The 15,258-nt window shown below is 41.0% G+C and overlaps 1 protein-coding gene and 1 long non-coding RNA gene across 6 annotated transcripts in view; one reads left to right on the plus strand and one right to left on the minus strand.

Annotated features, from left to right (window-relative positions):
* Window positions 1-15,258, plus strand: part of LOC131691685 (uncharacterized) — a 124,889-nt gene that overhangs the window by 91,376 nt on the left and 18,255 nt on the right. The window lies entirely within an intron of this gene.
* LOC131691677 (folliculin-interacting protein 2) overlaps window positions 4,750-15,258 on the minus strand; it is a 46,175-nt gene continuing 35,666 nt past the window's right edge. For all 5 annotated transcript variants that reach the window (XM_058978254.1, XM_058978252.1, XM_058978255.1 and 2 more), the window contains 4 exons: window positions 9,082-9,307; window positions 7,962-9,017; window positions 7,677-7,897; window positions 4,750-7,537 (listed from right to left, as the gene is read on the minus strand). In XM_058978254.1, coding sequence (XP_058834237.1) covers window positions 5,314-7,537; window positions 7,677-7,897; window positions 7,962-9,017; window positions 9,082-9,307 — 3,727 coding nt within the window. In that variant the 3' untranslated portion in view covers window positions 4,750-5,313. The remainder of the gene's footprint in view (window positions 7,538-7,676; window positions 7,898-7,961; window positions 9,018-9,081; window positions 9,308-15,258) is intronic.

Consider the following 15,258-nt stretch of genomic DNA (forward strand, 5'->3'; position numbering starts at 1 on the left):
ATAGAATATTTGAGTCGGAACAATTCGAATTACTAATGTATAGAAAATTTTGTTTCCATGCGAAACGTTTGATTAACCAAGCAGAATTAGAAAACCTCCTTTGACAGTTAACAGTGTTGCCAAACTTTAGTAAATACACACATCATGGTTGTCATCTAATGCAGAAATTACTAGCGAAGATTACGATATAGTATAATGCCAATAACCTTCCGGAAGTCGCGCCAGTGCGCTGAGTGCACGCTACTCTGAAAATCTAGGAAAGCAAAGGAACGGCCGCGCTTCATGAAACACCGCGCTTAGCAAACCTGTCACAATGTCGCAAATTTGCATAACGAAGGGCTGAATTAGAACACAAGTTGTTCCAAAAAGCAGCCCTGCGTTATGCAACGTTTTGTACAGGGAGACTTGATCCCATCATTGTAACTCAAAGGCGGATCAGAATACATTAATCGAATATACTAGAAAGTTGCGTAGTTTTATCCAAACATTATTTACAAAAAAAAGAAATTGCACATGTGTAACCAAATTTTTACCAATTTAAAAAAATCTCAGAACTGAAGATTTATTTTATAAATTTTCAAACTTTTATACAATTGATTAAATCACCCTACATACTCTACTTTTTCATACAGAATGACAGGAGAATGTCAATTATATGAATACGTTATGGTTGAGCTGTTTTTTGCTTAACTTTATTTTTACTAAAGTTTGCTGAAATAGATGCTATGGGTTCACTTGATCCCTTCAAATTCGTGGAGATTTGATCCCCTTCGCCATGCTTCATACACACCACTGAAAATAACCAAATTCAAACCAGAACAATTGAGGTGATTGTTGCCATAAAATAACAAAGGAAAAATTGTCAAAAAGGAACGCTTCATTGTACTGTAAATGTTTACTACAGTATACATAGCAACCATGTACGACAGCTTGGGTTCATCTTCCGAATAGCGAAAAACTTCAGGTCCGACCTACGTTAGAATATTGTTTTGCTGTTTGGAATCCGTACTACCAGAACGGGATTGACAAAATCGAGGCTGTCCAACGCAGGTTCATACGCTTCGCCCTTCGGCAACTCCCATGGCGAACCAGATTTCTGCAGCCGAGCTATGAAAACCGTTGCCATCTAATACACCTCAATACACTCAGCATTCGGAGGGACTGCTCTCGAGCCCTGTTCGTCTCGGACTTACTCTCTGCCAGAGTGGATTGCCCTACAATCCTCGTCTGGATCTTCAAGCCCGCGTTCGAGCTCTACGTAATAACTCTCTTCTGCGAGTTCCGTTCAGGAGAACCAACTATGGTTGCCAGAGCGCTGTTACCGGACTCCAGCGAATTTTTACAGTGTGGCGACGGCCTTTGACTTCAACCGGACGCGGAATGCGATAAAAGCGAAAATGTTGGCAATTTTAAAATGTAATTAGTTTAAGCAACCACCATTTGGGCCAAGGGGCCTGTTGGTGAAAGTAATAAACATAAACAAACATGTATCCCACATTTAACGTTCCTCAACCATAATAAAGACAGCTTTCAAATAATTGCACGGAGATTTGGGGAATTCATAAAAATCAGGTGAGAGATGCGTAATATGTAGTAACAAAAATAACAACATCTAATCACAAGAATTTAACCAATACTGCAATCCATTTATAGCATTGAATGGGGTAAGGTACCTATTTTTGCCCTATTAAGGAGGGTACCATATTATTTCATTATTAATTTTATTATTTCAGCTTCTTTGCTTTATTATTAGGAGCCATTTTTTATTTCGATTATAGAGGTTTTAACCTTAAGGTGATTCGCCTTTTATTAAGAGCCAATATAATAACAAAATTGTCTTGAGAATGGTGAAAATCTTCTCTAACCAAAGGCTTCAGATGGGTAGGGTGATAACAGAAACACGGCAAAAATAGGTTTATTACCCTACATGCTCTTTTAAACACGTTTTCAAAAATGAATCAAGTGCCCCCAAATTAGGGGTTGAGTCTCCACCAATCTAAGAATTTTCTATTTTTTATTGTTCTGCAGAAACGCTCATAGCTCATGTCCAGTACAATATTTCCATGCATTTTTTTGTGATTATCAGTCATCCCTAGAAACAATCTAAAACTACAAAAAATACATAATTCTTTTATCATTTCACGGAGTTGGATTGAAAAATAAAAAACGGGATCAAGTCTCCTCAGTCTCCCCTACCAGATGCAAGTGGTACCAAATTCACCACGTTCAGTAAATTTCAGTTCTTTTTGGATTACAGAATTGATAAAATTGCTTTAATGAGCTATACTTAACAATCAAGTTCTGTTTTATAAATTGTTCTTGCGTTTAAACAAAAATTATAACTAACGCAAATGAGGGATTCCATGAGAAACCGGCCGACCGCAATTATAAAAAAATGTCAAAAGTTGTTGTTAGGAAAACTTTTTTATTGAAAGCTTCTCCAGAATCCAAATACACTAAAAAAGTTGCTTGTACGTCTTTAAAACGATAAACATTAAATTTTTGACATTTTTTGATGGGGTAACGCGAATAACTTTTAAAAAGAGCATAATTACACGAATTAATTGTTTTTGAAGGAGCAAAATTTCAAATATCTCGAAAACTATCGCATTTTGGAAGATTTTTGTTAAATGCATTTTGATTTTAAATGGTGCTTAGAATTATATTCTGTAATAGAATTACAATTTTGTATGTCTATTAGTATGAAATTTAAAAACATGTATGAAGTTATTGTTAGGAAAACTTTTTTACCGATTTTTTCTCCATCATGCAAAATGGTTGGCTCTTTAGGTTTTTGGTAGCAAAATATAAATTTAAAAAAATGGGTTTTTTCGCAATTTAAATTTTTATCATAAATTTTTGTTTTTTTTTTTTTGAAAAATGACACATTTTTTCAGTGTATATTTTTTCAGACAGAAGTATTCATTCCCTGTAACTCGTTCTCAGATAGTTTTGCTGTATAAAATACAGTAATCGAACAAAAAAAATTTGAAATTCATGCACGTAGAAACGTTTACGCCCTTTTGAAAAGTTGCTCTTGAGTCAAAATAATCTTATTACCTGTGGAAAATATTTAGTCTTGCATGACGGTGAAACGTGTAAAGTTTCATTAGAATCTAAGATGGTCGGTCACGATTTTAAAGATTTTCGGACGGATCTTCGTGGAATTCCTCAAATAGCAAATACAAGTATTAGTTACACCAAAAACTTGCTGGCAAGTCTATTCTCAACCACCGAAGGCATCAGTCACAATATCAGTAAGCTCTCTGCTGCTACCCAAGCCAGCGCAAGCAGTTGCTTTTTTCTTGTGTACTTTGTCTGAAGAACAAAGGAAACCGTTACTATTATTCTATCAAGATGACTGAGTCTCGACAACATAATGTGATTATTCGGGCTAACACGGTGGCCATTGACTTCCGGTCTTTCCGCATAAGACCGAGTATTGGTGATGTGGAACATTTGCTGAAGGAGAAAATGCAGCTTCGGTTTTCAGACGTCAGTTTCATCCAGTTGGAGCACGTCAGACACGCGGTGCTGATAACGTTCAACAAATTCGCCCAGGCAAAAAGATTCATTTCGCAAAACAATTTGAAACACGTTCTGGATTGTGACACTGCCAAAATCAAGATCCCTGTGTATATGGATAACGGAAACGTGGAGGTTAAATTGCATGATTTGGCACCACGTACTTGCAAAGTGGCCATTAAAAGATTCATGTCGTATTTCGGAGAAGTAGAATCCATTACGGAGGATACGTGGAGGAACTACTTTCCAGGTATTTCAAATGGTGTTTTTGTGGTGAGAATGCGGGTAGACCAACCCATTCCCTCCTATCTTACCATGCAGTACACAACAGAAGGGGGTGATACCATTATACAGCGAACTCTATGTACATATCAAGGACAAACTAACACGTGCCAGTTCTGTGAACAAACGGCACCTTACGGACAACCCTGCCCAGAAACCGCTAAGAAAAGCTCATCTACAGAAAGAAATTCCAACACTCAGTCTCCAATATCATTCCCTGAGCCACAAACTGTTGCCAAACTTGTGGCTGCTGTTCAAGCAATAATAACAACTGCGAAAGCCGCGTCAAATACCACAAACTCAACAGTTAATTCCAGCAATGAGGAAGCTACTAGCAATGACGGAGGGTTTACGCTCGTGACCCGAAAGGGAAAGAAGTTAGGAACAACACCTGATCGCGAACATCAAGGCAGTAACCCCGATGATGACCCGGCCATGTGCGAAGACGACAGAGATACAAATGACCCCCATGATATAGTTGACGTGGATGCAAATTTTTTCCCGGCACGAAAACGGATCTCCGCGCGCAATGGCAAGTCGCGCGTACAGGATCGATCTTAGCATTAATTGTTTATTATTTTTATTGTTTACATTATGTAAATATATAAAAGACCCACGGCTCCGTGAAGCTAACGCCTTGAGCTGTGCCAAATAAACGAATTAAAATAAAAAAACTTGCTGGCAACCTAAGAACTAATGATATATACGAAAAGGAATACGTTTGAATATTTTGCTTTATGCTGTATTTTTTTTTATTTTGCTTTGCCGAAAACTATAGGCAAATCAAGTATTTATAAATAAACCGACAACATGGATGGCGCCTTGAAAACTGCCGAATAGGAGTTGACAAGAGTTTAACTACTCATAATCGCAAATCAGTCACATATTCTATGGAATTTCCTATCTACATGGGCTTACTTTCGATTATAGGCAGTAAAAGCATTTTGGATCTGTTCATTCACCCGTAACCTGTATTATACACATATTTAATTTAAATGGAAAAGAAAGCAATGGTTTCATTCTTAGTTTTTTCGAAAAAAAAAAAACATTTGCGGCATGGATGTCATCATTTCAATTCCAAAATAGCAATCAGTTATAAGAAATAAACTGGTTGTAATTGTTATTTCGTATTTAAGCAGTAGCGCATAGCTAGTTATTTTACCATTTTTGGTTTCTAATAATTGGACAAATAAATTACAATACTTTATTCTTCTAGTAGCAAGAATCGAACCGACAAAATTACTATCTAGTTATAGTCCTAACTGATGCTAAAGATAGTCAAATTTTCGGCTATCCTAAAATCACAACACAACTTAACGTTGGTCTTAAAAATGACCTCCGCCAAGGAAGAGAGCTAGCTATACCCTCACTGATTCGAAGATAAGTCTTTGCTTACACCTGGTTTAAATACTTGTTTAACACCTAACAGATCTTCCTGAAGCGTTCAATGCCCTTTGGGTCTTAAACTCTAATATCACAAAAACGAACCTCCCAATATCAGCATCGTTATCGACACTGTATTCCGTACCGTTTTGTAACTTCGGGTGCATGAATTGAAGCCACCGACAATAACAACGGCATATCGTTGGCAGTGATATCCAATGCTGAAGTGATTGATCCAATGGTGCAAAAATCCGTAGCAAGTAGAAAACTAGCAATCGTTTCCGACTGCAGATAGAATTCGCGCATTTTCGATTCGATGAATGCCATACACTGAAAAGCTGATAAACCAGAACTCCACATGGCATGAACCGTTTCCAGCATATACGAAACCAGTTGCGACATACCGACCAGATCGCCATCACAGTTAGATGGAATCAACGATGCAGTGTGAGACGATACAATGCGAACCTCGTGCGTTTCCAGGTTAGCTACCACAGCTAAATTTTCTATAGGATACTGTTCCATTAGAGTGAACTTGGAAGCCAATCCTAGGTCTTTCTTCAATGCTTTTTCCCATTTGTTGGAAGGAGCAGTCGTACCTTGCAGAATCATGTCTGGGATGTAGTGATCGGTAACACGGGAGAACAGGGAAGGGATAAACCCAGCTTTAGGCGCATATTTGCCTAGCTTATCAGTCTTATCGTTGTTGTTCTCGTCATTCAAGCTAGCGCTCGTAGTTTTAAACATTGGAATCTCCACCAGCTTTAAAATACTGTCCGGATGCTTAGCATTAAGTTCACAATTTTCTTCCAACGTTGCCATAGTTGTTGAATACAGCCTCGGAATGTTATCGTGCGGTTGAAACCCTGGATATTTTCGTAGTTCCTCCTCCAGGCTCGATTTACTCGTAGACTCGTGAAAAGAACCGTAGCTGCTTTCCTCGTTGAGATCGTTGGAAAATTCCAGTTCTGATGCATTGGTCGGAGTTTGTAGGTAGAAGAGAGAAGTGTTCCGACAGACGTCGCATTCTTTTTCAATAGGATCAGGCTGAGGAGCAGATTCTGCTTCCAGGTTAGGTTTGTGTACCATTTCCAACTTGACTCTTTTGTCGAGAATATCGTATTCAGTGAGCTCCAAATTTTGACTTTTCAGATAATTTTCCACTACTTTTGGATAGCGATCAAAATTGAAAATTACGGAATGTTTTCGAAGTTTACTGTGCGAACAAGAGATTTTACCACCCACTGCCCCTTGTTCGGCTGATTTTCCAGAAGCAGCCGACGACTGTGCATGTTTGATATTCACTAACTGTTCATTTTCTCCTAGTACAAATACTACGTCCTCTTTTGGTTTATTTTGCCTCGATACTTCGTAGTCACCTCGAAAGCCATCAACGTACTTCATCTGCTCCATTGAAAATCCTTCTTTAATCCGTCCAAGACCCCAGAGTATTCTTTGACTGTGTTCGCCCTCTCCTATGTTGGTATCTGTGATCAATCGTGACAGTCGAACAGATTCCACATCATCCTTGTCATTAACGTCCAGTTCTATAGCTTCTTGTCCTGTCTCATCAGGTTGCGTCAAAGTCATTCTAATCTGTGAACCAGCAACTTCTTTCTTTATATGATAGATCATCTCCAGGAATCGCTTTTGATTTGCATCCATTACCATCTCGGTGTCCATGCTCTTATTGCCTATCCTTAACTCCTGCTGTACGAACCTTGAATCACGAAAAGCCAGAACGTTTGGAATATCATTCATAACGGTTTTCTTCATTAGCTTGGACAGTTCGCTCTCAGCAGGACTTGCTGCATTACCAGCCATCGATGTTAAGTCTTTGGTCCTGGTTGCCGAACGAACCATCCCAGATCCGGATCGCAACAATCTGGGGGATTTGTGTTCTCCTCTATTTTCTCCACTGTTATTCCCACCAAAGCCCATCACACTGTTGTTATAATTATTTATAATCCTTTGTGCAGCGAATGCCTGCTCAACTTTGTTCTCGTCGAAAGCCTCTACGTGGACTGCCCGCTTGATCTCGCTGCACCTTATAAAGTAAGATAGCACATTTAGAATTTTATCCATGGTATTGCTCAATTGAGGGCTTCCGCAGATAATTGTTCTCGACAGTTTCACCGGGTGTCCGACGGCTCCATACAAATCGCTTAATTGGGCCCACAGTACGTTGTACGGGTGATTGGCGGTTAGTTTGCACAGCTTCTCCTTCTCTCGCTGTATTGTAGCGGAACCTGTATCTGCCTCGTCAGCGGAACCACTCACCGGAGCAATGGTACTCACCCAGCCCAGGTGGTGCGTTAATACCGCCGTTAGTAGTGTGCTCATAAAGCTGAAAAAAGAAAGGAAAAAAGGTAGCGTTAAAATGTATTTTGACAACTACATGCTCTAAGCTAAGCTAAATCACAATTTGAGAGAAATAACCAGCAAATTTTTTAAATGCTAATATAAGTAAAAGCATAAATACTTACAAATTTGTATCCTTAATGTCGGCTAGCGATAGCAGAGAACAAAGATCGTTCATAAAATTATTAGCGATTGTAAGCGCCGCTCGATTAGGATATGTACTGCTATGAGTTCCAAGAGTGCACGCGCCACTGCTTAGCGTTAGCCACACAGGATTTACCAGTTTGGGTGCAGTGAAAAAATCCACTAACCACTGCTGCGTTGAGTGCCATGCAGCCAGCATTATCTGTAACAATAAATTAACAAATCAGGTTGATCAGGTATGTGAAGGGGGTTTGTATCAAGCCTACCTGGAGTAACTGCGGCCACCTGTAGCATGCGTTTTCGGCAGCCATTCTTAAACGGCACAGCATTGATTCAAATATACTCATGTGTTCCGAGCAGAATGCTTCAATTTCCTGCAGCATGTCATCGTTTAATTGAACGCACAGCGCAATTCCTAGACGTGCCTTTTTGTGCAAGGGTCTCCCGTGATAATTGGTCGCAGTTGAAAGAACTTCCCCGCTAAACGCTTTTCGTCTAGTCAGTTCTATGGTTTCACTGTTCCTTCGATTTCTACCACCGACGCAACCATCGCTCGCTGTCACTTGACTGCTAATGTTCACCGAACCGGTCGGATTGAGCTCGTCAATGTGTCCCACGTGATCTGCTAGAGTGAGTCGGTTTTCGAATGAGGTGGACAGATTTTTCGACACGCGTCGATGAAAGCTGCCATACTGACTACAGTCGTCTAAACTAGTGCAATTCAGAGGTTGCGGAATATCAATACTGGTATCTATACTAAGTCTTCGAAAACATTCAAAATCACTTGAAATTGATGCTAAACTGCTTCGGTGGGAAGACAGTGGATGGCGTGATTGACTTGATGAAAACGCCCAAGGGTCCGTTCCGCCATACCCTGAGTCAAGGCCACTGTTGGTTGAAAGTCTCGGATCTGCCAGATGATCCAAATGCGCAAACTCGATTGGCAGCGGTGGCCTTTGTCTGTGGTTGTACGAAGTATCGTATTGCGTCGAAGTGGACGAAGTAACAGTAAACGACCGTAGCGACGTTGTATCTATCGAGCTAAGATCACTTCCCGATGGATGTCGGTCGTAATATAGTCCACTCTGACCATTACCTGGCAGTTCAGAGCCCAAGTAGATGGAAGTGGAGACTTTTTTACTGCTGTTGCTGCTACTGTTGGCTGCATATCGTCCCGGCGTAGGAAACACATGGGAATACATAATGGCTTTTGGAGTTTTTAACCAATGTACCTTTAAACTGCTGCCCTGGAATGCTATCGGGGCAGAACCAAAAACCATCTCGGCCAATGACTTGATATCGCTTTTGGTATTGCTGTTGTGCTGTCAATTAAACAAAAAAAAAATGAAGTTCATATGTAGGCCAAAATTAATGCATTATACCAACCTGATATAAAACTTTACAATGATCACATTTTCCACACTGTTGGATCGCTTTGTGGCTTTGTGTCGCGGTGCTGCAACTGGACGTAGTTCCTGCCGTCGTTGTTGCTGCATTGGATACGTCGGAAATTTTCTCGACCGCACTGGAGTCAAATAGTAGTTTTCGACCTCGGATGTCACATTCGCGGAAAAGAACCACGCGAACCTGGTCAGCAGTGAAACTTGATTCTCTAAAAATAAGTGGAAAACAGAAAATTCATATTAGCACGATATTAAGGGTGAATAATGTAGGAATGGTATGGACAGAATTACTGAATATATTAAACAAATGTTTTGATACACTTCTTATCTAATAAGAATTAGATTGAATTTGATGTTGAAGACATACAAGAAAGACATAGAGTACTAGTTTATCAAACTGTATTCCCAGTTGAAAGATTTAGTTTAATATAATTAATTTCTTTATTCGAGAGTTGTCCTACTGGTGTAGAGCTAGGGTCTCAGAAGGGCTCCTCGTCAGAATCACTCATTACAATTGCAGAGAGACAGGAAACGTCACCCACCAGAACACTGCTTAAAGCCAATTGCAGCGGGCCATGATTCTGATTGTGATATTGAGTGTATGGTGCAGATGTACCGGCGTAGGGTGTTTGTATGTTGTGTGGACGTTTGTAGTTATGAATTCGATTTTATAATTGTGTGACCATTCTTATATTCGCGTGTATTCTTGGATAATCGCGCGCGAACCTTGAATCAGATACTTAATTTTCACTGTACGGTTCAGATGCTAGAATAGAGTGAGTTCTTCCATATCACTAAAATACCCGGACAAGTCGCATTTTGTCTAGTGGATATGTGCGCCATGGCATGTGGACCTAGGCTGCTAGGGCCGAGAGTAGCAACTTCCGGACATAACCGATTCATGATCGCGTCATAACGGCTGTTTGCAGGTTCATTGGTGAAACTGTTTTTGTAAATGCATAAGTGCTAAAATGTTCACGTAGTCACCGTGGTGTTATGCTGTTTGCGGGCGTAGGTGTGTGTGGATGACCGCGAAGCTATTGAGCGTTTATATAACAAAGTGTTTGTCGCTTGTACTAGCGCGTATGCAACTTCTCGTGCATAAATTCGATCAGATAACCGTATGAACATTCGCATATTCGCGTGTGTTTTAGAATAATGGCGCGCGGACCGCGAATCTGATGCTTATTTTAAGTGCATGGTACAGATGCTAGAAGAGAGTAAGTTTCCCCATATCACTAGAGTTCTCGGTCATGTCACCATGGAACGTGTTGTCTAGTGAACATGGGCATCATTTTTTAAGTTTGATTTTTGTGCTTTAAATTCATCTCGTAAATAACTAGCACCAACTAGGTTTTTATAGTAAGGTTTAAAAAGATTCAATAGCCTGGCCGGTAGTGTATTGCCACTGTGTGGGACACACGACTCACGTTCGCGCCTAACCACTAAAACACTCCTTACTCTTTACGCCCCTCTTCCTACGGAACTACGCATTACTTCGTGGGGGGTTTGTTGTGCTTTCGTCGCACCTCTTTATTCTGCTCTATCTCGGAGCCTAACTTGGTTCATGAAATTGGTCGACCTTTGAGCTATGATTTAACTTTCGACTCTTCTCTTGCTTCTTGTCTCCGTCTATTACGTCGCCCTTTAGCTCTCGTCCCCGTGAGCCGTTTAGGTGTTGATTCCTTGAGCCATTTAGCTCATGATTCCGTGAGTCATTCCGCTCTCGACCTTTTCACGATCTACTTGGATAGTCCCCAACGGTGAACTCACCCTACTCCGAACGACAGTTCCCCGACGGAGCAATTTCCCCCTACACCGATAGTCGCTCCTTGAACCATTCAGCCCCAGCTATATCGAGTTCAACTCGGATATTATCCTACTCCAACTGAGATCTCCCCGGTAACCGAATTTCTCTCGGTACCGGTGTTTGTTTAGTGAGCCAATTAGCTCCCCTTTTCGGCACGATTCTGTCGGGTAGTCCACGGCGGCGAATCTACCCTACCGTGAATTTCCCGGCAGTAGATTGCTCCCGATAACAATGTTGGTTTCTGTGAGCCATTTAACTCCCCGCTTCGTCTACTCGTTCTAGTCCCCGGCGGTGGACCCTTAGCCTACTCAACGGCCAGCCACTAGGTACTAAGGTCCATCCAGCGATTCCGGGTGGAGCGTAGCTTGCGGTTCACTGGCGCCCCAACGACCCGCTGCTTGCTATTCGACGCGGTCTACTTCGTCTAATCCCCGGCGGTGGATCTAGCCCATTTACGAGCTATCCATTAGGGTGTCGAGACCAGTCCAGCGCTTCCAGTGAAGCTTGACGTCCGGTTTACTGGCGCCCCGACAACCTGAACCCGGTGCTACGTCGCGTACTAGTCAACTAGTCCCCGGCGGTGGACCCAGTCTACATCGTCGGAGAGCTCCCCGGCGGCGGAATTCCTCCCGAAACCCGATATGTGATTCCACGGAGGCGATCTAGCCAATGGCGCTACTTTGTTGGTCCCTTTACCACTTCATCTGCAGCTCGGAGAATATACTCGTAACCACACTTTTGACAGCGTCCCAGATATGCTCGTCGTGGCATATCTCTTCGACGATATTATCCACTGTAATACCAGGCATACTACTTCGGACGGAGGGCATTCGAAGACCACGTGTTCCAGTGTCTCTTGTACGTTCATATCCTCCGAACAAAGGGTTGACGAAGCATGTACAAACCGATGCAGGTACTTCCGGAAGCATCCATGCCCGGACACAAACTGCGTCAAAAATGGAAGTTCACCTCTCCATGCTTCCTATGTACCCAAGCAGACACATTTGGAATGAATCGGTGGGTCCACCTTGCATTCTCCGCATTGTCCCACTCTTGCTACCACTTAACCAATGAGCCCGCTCGGACCAGTCTCCTTGCATTCCGTGCATTTCTCCGTTTATAACATTCCACGTCCTAAGCCAGAGTGATGCAGATGGGAATCTTCACTGCAATTACGCATACCGTCTCCGACGATATCGTTCTTTACCATTAGACGAAACGTGCTTTGTCATGTATGTGACCAGGTTTGGGTTTTTCGCCAACTGGCGTTAATACGTTTTGCATGGGAGAGATTGTGAATACGCAATTGATTGTGTTAGTGAGTGTTAGTATGAGTCATCTTTAAGATACAGTAGAAGAAGGAAAAAATAACATACCGAATAATAAAAAGGAAGATTAATTGGCAGTGTATAAATTGACCGATAATATGTTTGCTATACATGAGTGGAAAAGCAAACTAATAGAAGTACAACAAAAACAGGCTAACGAGGTAGAATAAAAAACTCATGTAACATGCGATCAAACTACTCGGCTCGTCGGTATGTCAGCAAATGATACTTATTTAACATTAACGGCAATTGCATTCTGTTAGAATTTTATCATGGACTGCTGACCGAGAATGGATACTTCACGTGCATCCGTGAACTAATCGTACCTTAATTTGTCCAATTCGATGCTCCAGAATGAATCGAATCAAATGCACCAAATGCACACCGGTAAAAGGTGGCCACGAATCCTAGGAAGGATTACTCACTATTCTATCATAAACGCCACTTCTGCATCCATCCCCCGACTTAGCTGACACAAATACTCAGACGAATACACACACAGATAGACACAAGACTAACACATAACAATTGTACACTAATACTAAAAACTACAACTATTAGAACACAACCATTAATAGGTTTTAGGTTGAACGTTAGTTAGGGCTGGTGCAGAGTATGAAAAAAACCTAAAACATAAAAAAAAGCCTATGAGCCCTCTCAGTCACCTCGATGCACCACTATCGAGGTGTAATGCAATAACCATCTTAAAGCAGTTGTCTGTGGGAGGTTCTTTAGCACTGATGCACAAAATATGCTTGATGATGTTTGCAATACCGTAAAACCTATCAATCTAGGAGAGGAAGACATTAGCCATTTCATTGGAAATATAATGACAAAAGGGATTTTGGAGAACATATTTGTCTTAGACAAAAAACATGTTTTAATCTTTTATCACATTTTTCTCGACTGGATGATTAAGAATATGGGACAGATAAGATTAGAAAGGCAATGTACATACTTTTGCATCTGGCGCAAATTTGGTGTGATTCTAGGAAAGACTAGACAGCGATCTGCATGGTATGATCCACTGCAAATTTGCATTTTTACCGCTTTGATTTTAATATAACACGTTGCATGAAAGGGTAGACTGTTGGCAACATCTCTGAATTTTATTAATATGTTTGATACGTTGTCTTCATTTTTAGAGACAAAAATATGTGACACGGAAAAGCCGCCAACTTACCCCTGCCTCGGGGTAAGTTGGCGGTATGTATGGGGTAAGTTAGCGGACTGCCAGAAAATAAGCAATCTAATGGAACTACAATTACATAGGTGGTCCATATGAAATGTGCCGATTGTCTTTTCAATAAAACTGTACAGTATTCGGCACTTTTCATTATATTTCAATCTCAATACCCCGTCATTTTGACTTCGACGCGTACTCCATATTCAAAAGCAAATTTTCGAAATTCTTCAGGCGATTTGCTGAAATAATTGTCCCCTGTATTGACACAAGAAAAAGTTTCTCTTACTTTGGATTCTAGAAATAAAAATATATGATGACTATTTTTACACTATAAATAGTACCGCCAACTTGCCCCGTGTGCGTTACCGCCAACTTACCCCAACCGCATATTTTATTAAAAAGGATTTAAAAAATTACTTTTGGTTATGAATAGGTACGATATCTATACAGATGCTGAAAGCTCTTTTCACGCACTATCGAAAAATATAATCGTTCGGAAAATAGATTGAAAACCTAAGGTGTTTAAAATTAAGAAAATTTACAAAGTATGCTCAAAAACACAATATCACCCACAGCTTCTACAAAACACGCAACCAGAACACATTGGATAATGCGTTTCACATTACTTGAGGTAAACAGAGAGAGACAGCACTTTATGTCTAATAGAAACGGAGAAAAGGGGTTCCGCCAACTCACCCCAACCGCCAACTAGCCCCGGACTCCCCTACTTCAAACGTAATTAACATGTAGGAATTCGATTTAAAACAGCAGTGTTTTGATCCGTGCTTATCGACATTAATCAAATTAAAATTGAATTGGGACTGATCTCCAATCAGCAACAACTGCAGAAAAGAAAGATATAATGGAACCATTAGGTGGATTATGTTCACACATCGTGACTCTGACAAGATCCCCACGCGACAGAAAATACCACCCAAATAAGGTAGGTAAAGTCTCGTGAGTCAAAAATTTCGATATAGTAGCTAGGGAACCGTAAGCCTATAACTGCACGTATCACAAAGACTGGAACGGGTAAAACAGAACAAATGGAAAATAGATAAAAACTAATTAACTTTTCATTATGTACAACTTTTTTTGCTGCGGGAAAGAATGCGACAAATCCCTCTACAATCAGACCGTGACGTCAGTGCAGACCACAATCAAAGGCTAATCCTTCACCGACGGGTCGAGACATGTGGTTCGACACCAGTGCCACCCACACCGACTAATTACCCACATCGAAACCGCGGTTATGGCATGATATGTAATATTCCCACACGAGCCGAACGCGGTCTCCATTTCACGTAGGCTTTATTTTCGGCTCGCACGGCTGTCTCCCATCGCTCAAGATAGTAGTGATAACAATGGAATATCACATGCTTTTAATTCCGATTACCTGAAGTGATGCATAACAGCAACAACAACCTCAATGCGGTAGCATGTTTACAGTTTCTGTTGAAAAGAGCAGCGCTACGAAAATATTCCATGTGTCACTCGCTATCGTTCATTATCACACTTTTCCTAGGTGCTAAATGCTAACAAGAGACAGACTGACTGGTAGACTATCACGAGGCTTATAGACACTTGCATGCGAATTCTTGAAACCGCCCGAAACCTATCTGGGAGTGGATGTTAGGTCAGGCTGATTATCAAGTGAAACAAGGAACGGTGGGGGTTCTTCTACTAATTTACATTTCTCTTCAAGTAAGCTATTTCCAAACATAATGGCGGGCGTATCGTAGTTGGTAAATGGATTAGCTTGCACGCAGCTCACCTGGGTTCAGTTCCTAATAGGATATAGGGTAAGACAAATTTCCAAGAGATTTTTCTGACCCG

This window comes from Topomyia yanbarensis, chromosome 3, assembly GCF_030247195.1.
Source record: "Topomyia yanbarensis strain Yona2022 chromosome 3, ASM3024719v1, whole genome shotgun sequence".
Taxonomy (NCBI): Eukaryota; Metazoa; Arthropoda; class Insecta; order Diptera; family Culicidae; genus Topomyia; species Topomyia yanbarensis.